A 13,099-nucleotide genomic window follows, 5' to 3' on the forward strand; every position below is an offset into this window, starting at 1 on the left:
TTACGCTTAGTAATAATATTAAGTATTTTTTTAAGGGTGGTAATTTACTTACTATAATTTGTTTGAACATGAATTTTGCACTATCACTTATGATTAGCCAGCGACCTACTGTTTAAAAGTACAAAAACCAGCAAACAGGCGCTGGTAAAAAATAATTTTTCCATTATTTTCATATGGTTATGTTCCTTGGGAGATAATGTAATCATAACTTCTGCTGAAGGGACTCAAAAAAGTTTTAAATAACTTGATAGAGATTATCTCTTGTGCCATCTCTTGAATTACTGTGTTTATCACATAATCGTTGCACATTATATACTAAAATCAAGTTTGAAAAGCAGGGGTGCGACGTTTATGCAAAAAAAATTTTCTTTTGTTAGGTAAAGTTATTTATAAAAAAAAAACATTCATGGAAAGTATGTTTTTTTAAAAAGTGGAGTATATAAAAGCACGCTGAACAATTTAAATTAATAATTCATGCAATGAAAACCTTTCTTCAACTTTAAATAGAAAAACAAAGAGGCGAATGCGAGCCTGAACTAACGCTTAACTATCGTCATAGTACACACCATGAAAGAGTGCGGGCCAATAAATGTAGTTAACTCAGCTCTCGACAGAGAGTGCGCATTGCATGCAATCGGCGAGATATCAGTATTGATATTCGACTACGTGCACGCACTCTATACGGGAAGCAACATAACCAAACATGAATGATGCCAAATAGCGCTGGCTACGTTTTTATAAGCTGTACACTGTGGTGATGCAGACGAACAGATAAAGGTTATAACGTTTAAAAATGTCTTTAAAAGAAAATTTACACATCAGACAACTTCGTATTTCCGTTAATTAAATGAGTAAGTGGTAATGTCCGAATAAATATTAGATTTCTACTTTAAAACACATTGTTTTATACGGAAAAAATACCTGATAAAACACAGACTCTAGAAACTTACTTTATAGGAGCATTGTCATCAGGCAAAACTCTGTTATGGTAACGCAGTTAGGTAAAATGCTTTTAATACTTTCAAGACTTGCAGAGTATGCAGTTGTTAGCAGTAGTGTACACAAATTTTCATTTTGGGGAGGGGGGGGGGGGTTTGGAGGATAGAACATATTTGCCTGCTGCCTGTTTGCTTTCAAAATTTTTCCTTTTGCTGGTAGAACTGATAAAATTTTTTTTAGGATTTCTTAGGATTTGGTTTTGGTAAAAAAAAAAAGGGGGTGGTTTTCCTCTCCCAACTCCTTGTCAGTTTAAAATTTTTTAGAAACTTTATTTTGGCGCGTGTGTGTATATGTATGTATATGTATATATACATATACAGTATATATACATATACAGTAGAACTTGGATAATTCGAACCTCAAGGGACCAGTCAAAAACTTCGAATTATCCAAAAATTCGAATTAAGGAAGTTCGTAATATAAATAGGGCCAAAACAATAAAAAATCATATTTTCTATTAAAACTCTTTATTGGTTGACATTTTTTGAATAAATACATCGATTAATGCCTAAATGATACATACATATTAAAATGACATTAAAACTATTGAACTGAAACATAAAAACAACCTATTGTTTTTGAAAAAAAGATGATATTTTGGCCTGTTTTCTCGAATTAAGGCTCTCGGCCATTACAAAAGATTCTAACTTATTCAAAGAGATGAAGTATGAATCACTTACATTAATTCGGCTCTCAAAAAAAGTCTAAGTTCTTTTATGTGATTCATGACGTCAGCTGCACTCGGCACCGGTTCTTCTTCTACTCCAGCGATCTCTTCTTCCGAACCTTCCCCGTCATCGTCTTGCTTCTCACTGCCGAGCACCTCTGCGATGATTTCGGTGTCAGTGACGTCACCGCACACCGCAACATCTTCATCGACATTGAGAAAGTCTTCGTACGAGATGGTCGGGTCGGCTCCCACATTCTCCCAGCCGTCGACTGCTGCTGGAATGGCTTCCGCTTCAGTGGCTTCCACAGTTTCGTCCTCGGTTTTAACAAAACCTGCCTTTTTAAAACAGTTTTTGATTGTTTCTGGCTTCACTCTGTCCCACGCTTGCTTACACATTCTGGAAGCTTGCAGAATATCGAGCTTTATTTTCAGGGCGTTTCCATCTCCGGACAGAATGTTTTCTACCAGCAAGGTTCTGTAAAAATGTTTCAAATTTTTTATAATCCCTTGGTCCATTGGCTGGACAACAGATGTCATATTGGCTGGGAAAAAAACCACTTTAACACATTTCAACACTGGTATGGTGGTATGCGCAGTACAGTTGTCGATGAAGAGGACCACCTGACGCTTTTCTTTAATAAACTTCTTGTCCAACTTTATTAGCCACTTTGAAAACAGGTCGCCTGTCATCCAAGCGTTTGAGCTGTTAACGTAATCCACCGGTTTCGACTTGACATTCTTAAAACAACGGGGATTAGCCGATTTTCCAATCATCAACAAGGGCAGCTTTTCTGAGCTGTCCATGTTTGCTCCGACTAAAAGCGTCACTCTTTCTTTGCTTAGTTTTCCACCATGACATTTTTCGCTTTTAAATGCCAATGTTTTGTCCGGTGTGCATTTAAAAAAAAGGCCAGTCTCATCAACATTGAAAATATTGTTTGGGTCTCTATCTTGGATCATCTCTTCTAAATCTTGCTTCCACTGGCCGGCTTCTTGCTGGTTCACTGCCCCACTTTCGCCACAGACTGCTTTGAACGTAATTTTATTACGTTCTTTGAAACCATCCAGCCATCCAGTGCTAGCTTTGAAATTTTGTTTGCCCAATTCTTTAGCGAATTGCTTGGCCTTTACCCTTATTAGGGGACCACTCAACGGAATTTTTTTGTCTCTGGCTTGCTTGAACCACTTAAGAACACAATTGTCGACGTCTGGGTTATCTGGTTCTCGTAGTCGTTTTCGGTCTTTATCAAATTCCTCTGCACTGCTGAGAATTTTATCTCTATTCTTCAAGAAAGTGGATAGAGTGTTGGGTGGAATCCCAAAATCCTTCGCGATTTCCAATTTCTTTTTCACGCCTTTGTCCACTTCCCTAATCGCTGCTACTTTTTCAGCTAGAGTCAAAGTTTTATAAGCACGGGATTTTGTAGACGAGGTCGACGCCATGGTTGCTACTCTCACAGTTCACTAAACGTCACTGTACGTAAAAACTACACGTAATCACACATCAAAAGACAATTTTAAATAAGCTACAGTACACTGTATGTTACAAAACAGACGATACACAGAACGATGCACAGTTGTACAGTACGGAGTGGAGAGGGGTGAGTGTGGGGAGGGGTGACCTTGGAGACACTACTGCTGCGTGTTGTTGCTACGCGCAGGCGGTCGGCACTCGGCACAAGTGTGCGGGAGGGGAAGGGTGAGTCATCACACTACAAGCTACTGCGCATTTGGTCAAACGCTTAACTTTTGCCGAGTATTGTTTGTAAAACGTATTTCCCGATAAATTTACAATTTTTTGAGCCGTAGTTTATAATTTATTCACTAAATTAGACGCACCAAAAATTCGAATTATCCAAAATAAAATTCGAATTATCCACGATTTTTAGCATTGTTTAGATACAAAATGCTAGGGACCAAGAGGAAAATTCGAATTAAAGAAGATTTCGAATTGAAGAAGTTCGAATTATCCAGGTTCCACTGTATATATACACACATATATATACATATATACATACACACATATTTGGTTTATTATTATTAGAATTTTCTTAAGTTTGTTCTTTTTCAGTTTCATATTGCAACTTAGAATTTTCACAATCGAAAGCAATGCAAGCAAATATATTTAAAATAAATAAAAGATGCTGCCTGTAAAGTGTACAGTTGAGGTCTGATAAAGAAATCACTGGTTTTTATCACACAAAAGAATTCTCTTAAGTCCAAAATTAGTAACTAATATCCAGAAGAAAGGGTCCCGTCGAGGTTAAATTGAGAAGAACTACACTGATCTTAAGCTTTATGTATTTAGTAACAGACTTACAAGATATCTTTATAATATAACTTTATAATATTAAACCTTTTTTGACATGACAACTCCTAATAAATTGATAAACGCCGGTTGCACGCACGAAAAAGTGTCCTGTAACGCACATTGTCCCATTATGCTGTGTCCCGTTACGCACATTGTACGCTTGCGCCGCATATATCTCTCTTCCACTCGATTGGAACAACCATCGATTAGACTTTTTCGAGGCACATTAAACTTGAAAACTCCCATTCGTTTCCTACTTTTCCTATCATCGTCCTATCCTTAACAGAATAACACAGATTGGAACAAGTTAAATAGCAAACATGTATAAAAGTTATAGTTAAAATAATCTGTTCGTTAAAGTAATAAACATATTTGAATTAATGAGTGCAAATAAAAGTAAATTTATCAATTAAATTGTAGATTTCATTTCACTCCTTCTTTGTATCCATACAAAATAGTGATAATTCAATAAAAATGAATGATTCAATTTTATTCATAGAAGTATGCAATCATTTCATCAATGTTTTGTTATGACGTTGTCGCATTAAACTATCATCCGTAAACCGACTTTACAGACAACCAATTTTTTCATATACTTTGTTAACTTATTAGGACCAGTAGTACAATGTCATTACGAGCCTTAGTCAGAGATCGTTCCGGAATGTACGACAACGAAAATACTCACAATGTTGCAACATAGTGTTTTGAGATGTTAAACATGAATGCTGGCGTGCAGGGTCTGGAGGTAGTGTGTGTTGGTGTGTTGAGGCGAGGTTCATGCCCCTGCTGGGGGACACCCACATCGCCTCGTGCGGCAGAGACGGCCAGGTGCGTCTCGCGGAACTGTCCTCCACCGGCACGTGTCGCAGCACTCGCCGCTTGGCGCAGCACCGCGGCCCGGCGCACAAGCTGGCCATCCACGTCGACACGCCGCACATCATCCTGAGCTCCGGCGAGGACAGCGCCGTCATGAACATCGACATTCGTGACCAGAAACAAGACAAGTGAGTGTTGATTCACCTGCACCAGTTCATTTAGGGACAATAATTATAGTGTTACATGAAGCTTCGCAAGATAGATTAATCAACTTTCTTGGTGTCATATTCTCTGTAAATTATTCTACTCTAAGTACTTGGTGGGCTGAGAGAGAATGAGAAAGAGAGAGAGTAGGAGTGTGATTGAGTACATGAGTGAGTGTGTGTTTTTGAGAGAGAGAGAGAAGAAAATTGTCTTGAGAGTTTAAAAATGAATGAGTGAGAGGATGGTTGAGTGAGTAAACTATTCAGTGACAGTGTTCCGTTATTCTGTGGGTTATCTATTTTTTATGCATTTAAATGTAACCTTGGTTGGCGATTTAATCCTGCAGATGGCTGTGCTTAGGCTGCTCGCAAGCCCTGACGATGCAACGTCGCGTAGGCCACTCTTGTAGGGAGGGGAAAACCGAAATTGCGCTAACAATGCTTGCGGCCAGGGGTGGAAATCCTGCAGTGCATAAATCCTGCAGTGCATATTGACTGTTTCAGATAATTGATGCTCCACTGTGTGTGTGTGTGTTTGTGTGTGTGTATACATAGCTAGGCAGAAAAAAATAATTGCCAGAGGTGTCAAAAAATAAACACTCCCCCTTCCCCTGGTAATTGCTGAGAATTGGGCACAGGGGAGCATCCAGTGGTTGCTGCATGTTATCTACCTTAAATAAAGTGATGACAGTTCCTAGCCATTTTAAACGGCTTGAGTGGTTCTCTTTTTGGGTAAAAACAGTAGTTACCCGACACCGCATTTGAATCTCTCTCTTCAAACATATTCTTCTTTAAGAAAAAATCTTTTAAATCTTAAAGTTTTTTTAATTTTTCACAAAGATGAAGTTGAAGAAATTTAGTTTTTGATTCCACTTCGACTTTCCAAGGCTTCGTGCTCCCCTAACATGTAGCTTGCAAGCAGCTTACATTAGGGTTTTTCATTATTTAAAGAATAAGAGTATATTTTTATTAGTATAGTAACTTATTAAAAAAAACTTCTTTATTGTTCAAACTACAAGACAGTTAAATGCCTTTAATCTGGCGTTCTATGGTTCGGCACATGCTGTTATATTTGAGCCCTTGAGTTTGGATGTTTTCTAGTGAATTCTAGCTTTGACCATGGCCGCCAGGTTGTATACTGTGCTGCCGGCGTCTGTAGTTCACTCAGAGCTTATTATCATTTAAGGTTTTCATTTCAGTGCAGCGTTTCCTGTTTTATAATGAGTTACATATCAGATTACATGCCTATATTTTGATGATTTTTTTTTGAAGCAGACCAATGCTTGTCTGTGTTTTTTTCTTTCATAAATATCATTATACAGAATATTAATTTTCTTTGGTATTCCTGTTTTAAAATAATTTACGTTTGGTTATCCGGCAAACGTAGTCCCTAAAGTGCCTTATTAAAGACCTTCCAGTGGACATACAACCTGTATTTTATGGTGTTATATAAAGTTAATAAATTCTGGTGTATTTATGTTGTTTTGATTTTATACGTGTTATGTAGAACTTTTGAAAATTATAATGATAACCTTTTTTTCTTTTCATACCATAGGTTGCTCTACGTGAAGGAGGGTGAACGCAAAATCTCTCTGTACAGCATCCACATAAATCCAATGAACAGTAATGAATTCTGCATAAGTGGCAGAGACAGCTACATCAGAATATATGACAGAAGGAAGATACCTGGTCCGGAACACCAAGTGAAGAAGTTTTGCCCTAGGCATTTGGTAAACTATCTCATATTGGGCCTTTTATTATTATTAGGGATTGGCTGGTCAAATCCTCAAATACCATCAAATGTATAGTATTTTAAAGAATTGAGATTCAAAGAAAAATATTGAAGGGAATATAGTAAATTACAAAAAATCAACTTCGACAACTTTGAAGTTAACAGTGCGTATTTTTTTATATACGTAAGATATTGAACTTTCAATACTTATGTCTTTATGTAAATAAAATTCAAGATATATTGATTTGGTAAACTTAGTGCATGAAACAAACATTTAATGGTTGAATGTTTCAACAATATAGTTTATATATATATTATTTCTTGTACTTTATTTAATTGTTGACCCTTAAGACTTAAATGTGGATGTGGATTCAAGGGGTATTCGTGGTACACTTAGGGCCGGTTTCACAAAGTCTGTTTAAAGTTTCGGTTATCTAATCGAACAATTAATTTAAACAGGACATTAAAGTACTGATTATCATTTGACTGTTTCCCAACGTATTTTTAACGAGTGTTTAACTAAACAACGGTTAAGGGAAATATGGCAACCAGGCGATGACGTATTGGATCGCGATTGGCTGTCTGCTACCTTCGTTTGTTACTTTTGGCCAGTGTTTAAGGTTCGATTAGAGAAAATTGTAAGCAAACATCAATATGGACGAAAATAAGCGGCCACGATCCGGAAATTTTCTTGCTTCGGAAACGGAATTACTTATATCTTTAGTGGAAAATTTTACCTAAAACAATGTCAAACACTTCCAACTGTCTTTCTATTTTACATGCTTTATATTAGCTTCACCTGTATGTTTGTTTGTCTGTCCGTCTGTAACTCTTTCGACTAAGAGTGAGTGGCTCATCACTGTAAAATGTCCCACCAATTTCATTATGTTCGTTAGCCGAGCGGTCTAAGGCGCGCGACTTCTGTGACGTCAGCTTTCGGATTCAGCGATCGTGGGTTCTACTCCCGGCCACGCCGAAATAATAAAAATTTTTTTTCTGGTAAATTCTAAGATTATATCCATACATCTAACTGTAAATGATTCGGAGAGACTTTACCATTTCTTTGTGACGTTGCAACTCCAAATAGTTATCTCAGATGGTAATAGGTAGTGTCGGTAACTCATTTCCCTATGATAATTATACATAAATATAGTTTAAAAAACTAAAAAAACATGCTTTTAAAGAATATCAAACTAAAAAGTTAAAAATAAATATAGTTTAAAAAACTAAAAAAACATGCTTTTAAAGAATATCAAACTAAAAAGTTAAAAATAAATATAGTTTAAAAAACTAAAGAAACATGCTTTTAAAGATTATCAAACTAAAAAGTAAAAAATAATTTTAAAATTTAATTTATGACAATAGTATATAAGCATTACTAGTATAAATGAGAAAAAAGCATGGGGCACTTAATATACAAAAAATATGGCACAAAGCAACAGTGCTAGGACCGTATTTTTGCTAAGCCGAAACCTCATTGCAAATTCACTGTCATTCATTTGAAAGTGATTTGGCCTTACTCGAAATATTCGTGGTCTATTTAAATAATCAACAATTTCTTCATCATCATCTTCAAACAAAATGTTCAATTCATTCGCCATCATCACTGCGGCACTTCAATCAATTATCTCTGTTTTGCACACTATGTGGTTTCAAACAGCTTCTAAAATATACATAACCTCAAAACTATCAGCAGTAGCCAACTAATCAGAACCTCTTCTTGTGTTTAACTTAACCATTGGTTACCATCAGTTAATCGGCCGATTACTGTTAACCCTATATTGAGAAACAGGTAATTCTGCTAACCAGCACTTAAATTTTAATCAGAAGATAACCGGACGATAACCAGACTTTGTGAAACCGGCCCTTAGTGATTCAGATTTGAGGTTCAGATTCAAGAAAATTGGTATTTGATTTGGCCCATCACTACTTGTAATGGATAAAATCTTTGGTGAGTAATTGTTATAAATGTTTCCATAGTTTGTTGGAGGCATGGTTACAATTTTTGGAGTAAATATCAATTCATATAGTAAACTGCCAAACGACATTTAGAGCTCTGGATCTCTGGGTGTTAATGTGCCATTTACCTACTGCACAAGCTGTTTTAAAAGTTTTTGATTATAAATAGCATTTAAGAACTTTCCATAATAATTTCATTTTAAATTAGTGAAACATTTTTTACGCCATGTTGTAATTAGCTTAGGTATGTGCAGGCCTGCAGGGAGCTTTTATCTCTAATACTTCATCATAAAATCGTAAGTTCATCACTTATGTTTCACGTTTCATATAGGTGCATCATTGACAGGAAGATTGCATACCAGTTCTGTGCCTGTTCCATAGAGACAAAGAGGCATGTAATCCTTAAGTGTCCCTGCAGACAGGTATCCCTTTTCTTCCCTCCAGAAAGTTGTACACAAGTAGAAGGCAAGTGAATGACTAAATTCTGCATTTGTGTGCGTAGATTTGAGATATGGCAATATTATAAACAAATTAAAAGCACACAGTTCATTTGCTTAATGAATACTAAAACAAGTCGGAAATTATTAGTTACTTTTTTATCACCTAAGTATTCCAGAATAATTTTATTTCTTAGTTAGTTCACAGGGTAAAAGGGAATACAGTATACATTTTTTTGTGAAGTTATCATATTCTGACATTGCATACAGTTTCATGCCATGACAATGAATATTTCATGTTAATAATTACAAATACAAAAAGTATTGTTTAGTATTTTTCAGATTTTTTAGTGGTTTCTAACTGCTTATTGTTCATTTGTTTTGAACTTACTAAAAACATTGTAGAATACGGATTATCTGTCCATCTGAACTTTATCCATTCTTCTGTTACTGTTTACGTGGTCAATTATATCAGGTGAATGATAGCAAAGCTATTTTGAAATCAATTAAAATAACTAACTTTTATTTTCAACTTTTTTTACTATTATTACATTGGATTCACTTCATACTGTAAAAATGGGACAAGGCAGTCCAAGTTACTGTTTGTTCTTGAGACCTAGAGGAAATAGGAGCAAAGGAGGCAACAAATAACCCATCAGACATAAGAAACTTGAAGGCTACTGTTTGTACACCCTGGAGATACGATGACACAAATGAAGTTTTGTCTAACAGTGTCATAGTTGGTACAGTGCTACACACATTATCTGTGTTATTCAGGAAAAGATAAAGAGTTGCATCCTTGCCTTGAAATTATGGTTTTTAAAGATGTTTTAGCTTTCTAATCTTTGCCCACCTCGTGCTTGCTGCCACACTGCTGGTGGTCTAACATTTTGCATCTTTTCCCGTTCCTTTCTCTATAATCAAAATTAAACGTAAAAAGTTCCTATACTTAAGTTGTGTAACTTAGGAAAGAGTACACCAATCCCTCACTTAGCACGTTTAATGCGTTCCTAAAAATGTTCGTGTTATCCAAAATCTTTTATTGTGAAGCATTGGTCTCCATAAAAAGCAAGGTTAATTTACTTAATGTGTTCCAAAATATAAAGGGAAATATTCTTTACGTAATATAAATGCGTAGAATAACACTCGATGATAAACATGTCACATCATTTATCTTATTAGACTACCATCAAATACTTTCTTTAAATGATTCATGAAATGGGGAATTTTGATTTAATGTAGTTTTTTTGGACGTATGCCATTGGAGCTTTGCAATTTTTTGTCATGGAAAAATTCTGAAAATAAAAAAAAATAAAAAATAAAGATAAAAATTCTCAGAAAACAAGACTGAATTATCAAGCAGAACGTAATCAATCAGCTTTCAGATGAACTAACGACGTACTGATCATTAAAATATAATTTGTGGCTGGACTGTATATATGGCAAACCTTTTCCATTCGAGGGCAAAGTGAAGAACTGCGCATTCAAGAAAGTGAATACTCGCATTTACAATTCCAACGATGTGAAGCAGTCTGTTAAACACAGTATCGATAAACTCTGTCGGGAAGAAAAAGACTATGTAGGAGAAGGATCTGGCTGATCTCTGTCTTCAGTAAACTGGTTGGAGCTTGTTTTCTGTGAATTTTTTATCTTCATATTTTTATTAAATTTTTTGATTTTCAGAATTTTCCATGAAAAACAGTGCAATGAAATACGTCCAAAAAAAACTGCATTAAATCAAATACTTTGTATGACAAATACGACACTGCGTAACGGGAGATAGTTATCATCAGTCGACTGGTTACTTGCCCGCCCGGACGTGACCTTCAACTCGTCACGTACTTTTTGGCGAACTTTCCAAACCATCCATCACTGGCAGTGAAACCGATATTACTGTCCTGATATTTACATTTTAATTTTTCAAAAATTAAAGTGCTTATTCATGTATCACCACTGGTTCACATCAATCTTGTCAGACCCTTGATTTTTTTTTTCATTGCACCATTCTTTTATCAACCTTCTTCATTTGAATCATCTTTTCATTTCTGTTTGAGCATGCGAGTTCATTGCCATTGGCTAGACTAAGTTCATTATGGCCCGGTCTTTAGCCGGGTGACTACGGTACAGTACGGCAGCATACGCGCATACGTAAAAACATTTGGTCCTTTACACTCTATAGTCACAACTGAACTTGCCTTAGCTGATGTTTGTACAATGGCCGATAGCATAGTCAAACCTGCATGCGCATCTCTTCCCCCCTCGTATGGCTAACTCGGTACATCTTTTGTTTACCATGTTGAAACAGACTTTGTGGCATCTTGCCCGACATTTTTTTTTGTTTGGCGATATTGTGCTAACAGAAATTTACAGACATGCTATTCAAGACTGGGGCAGTAAAATAAACATCCTGCTAAATGAATTCACGCAATCTGAAGACAATGCTTAGTAAGGAATTGGTGTACTCAGTTTTTCTGTAAAAGGTGAAAGTTAACATTTTCTCTGATGCCACCTGGCGTTGGTAGTTGACATCACTTGTCTGTGAACTTGCCACACAGTGGTTACGTGCTCCGCCACTCACAAAAAAATTATCAATATAGCAGAGGTAAAGGATGCATTGTAACTGTAATATATAATGAAAAATATGACAAATAACTTTCTGTAATTAAAAATAGAAGACAGTTTTCTTTGTTGAATTTTGTCCATGTTATCCAAAATTTGAGCTGAATATTGCATGTTTACTCTTCATACAAAAAGACAAAACATATACTACATACATGTGTATTTATTTGCACTATTATTAGGGGCTAACAATTTTTTTGTAAAGTTTCTTTAAAAAAATCCTACTGTATATGTTTACTCATTTTGTTAACAACATAGCCTATTACTATAAACAGTGTTGGAGTCTTCAGCTCTTATGAGTTTTGACCTTATTGTTAAGACTTTCGAAATGATGGTGTCTTTTTGTAGGTGGTTTCCAAACCTTTTCTTTATTCTTTGTCATAAATTCTTTAAAAAGTAGTACAGAGCATAATATTTTTTTTAGCCAAGGTTTAGCAATCCTAAAATGGTATTTTACTATCCCAAAAATAATATTCTAATGTTTTAGGTGTTTTATGCATGTGCTAAATGAGAAAAATATTTTTAACTTAATTTGAATTTGATGTAGTTATTATATAAAAATTGTGATGAAATTTTGAAAAGTAAGCTTGAAACAGACCTCATTATTGCATTGACAAAATACGGTCATTTTTAATTTGTAATAATGAGGTTTGTATATTCGTTCAGCTAAAAAGAAATCCTGTCTAAATCTTTATAGTAAGTTGACAATGATTAAATAGAACTGCCATTTTACATCATTACAATAAAATTGTGCAATTAATTGTAAATTGTAAATTGCACTGTTTGTTTTTTATTCCAAGGGACAGGCAACCCCAGGAACATTTACCCATGTGACGTGTGCCATGTTCAACTACAATGGAACAGAGATAATGGGCACATATAATGACGAGGACATTTACTTATTTGACACTAGGAATCCGGATGGAGCAGACTACATTCACAGATATGAAGGCCATAGAAATAATGCTACAGGTCAGTAGAACTGTAACTTTCGAGTAATCTATGTAATAAAACATTGCCTATAATCTCCCTAAAATATTCAAATAATACTTAAAACTTGGCAGCTGTATCATTGTATGTCTGCATTGTATTAAATCAAATCTAAGACACTACAGTACTTGTTTTGATCCTTCGGTTTTTCAATAAGAAAAAGTTAACCTACAAGTATAACATGCTCTTCAGTTTAAGTTATTTATTTATTTATTCGTAACAACTGTGGTGAATTAGTTGTAAAGATTACTTCCCAAAAGGTTTTAGCTGGTCCCTGTACAGTAAATCACAAAGCCTTTCCTTTCATGTCTTTATTTGGTGAAGTAAAGACAGACACTGTTGGTGTACAATTACAGTTTATGA

General features: G+C 35.4%; 1 protein-coding gene across 1 annotated transcript in view; it reads left to right on the plus strand.

Annotated features, from left to right (window-relative positions):
- Positions 1-13,099, plus strand: part of LOC134530968 (DDB1- and CUL4-associated factor 8-like) — a 45,907-nt gene that overhangs the window by 10,900 nt on the left and 21,908 nt on the right. The window contains exons 4-6 of the mRNA XM_063366359.1: positions 4,749-4,984; positions 6,555-6,729; positions 12,547-12,718. Of these exons, the coding sequence (XP_063222429.1) occupies positions 4,749-4,984; positions 6,555-6,729; positions 12,547-12,718 (583 nt within the window). The remainder of the gene's footprint in view (positions 1-4,748; positions 4,985-6,554; positions 6,730-12,546; positions 12,719-13,099) is intronic.

Source organism: Bacillus rossius, chromosome 3, assembly GCF_032445375.1.
Source record: "Bacillus rossius redtenbacheri isolate Brsri chromosome 3, Brsri_v3, whole genome shotgun sequence".
NCBI classification, from domain to species: Eukaryota; Metazoa; Arthropoda; class Insecta; order Phasmatodea; family Bacillidae; genus Bacillus; species Bacillus rossius.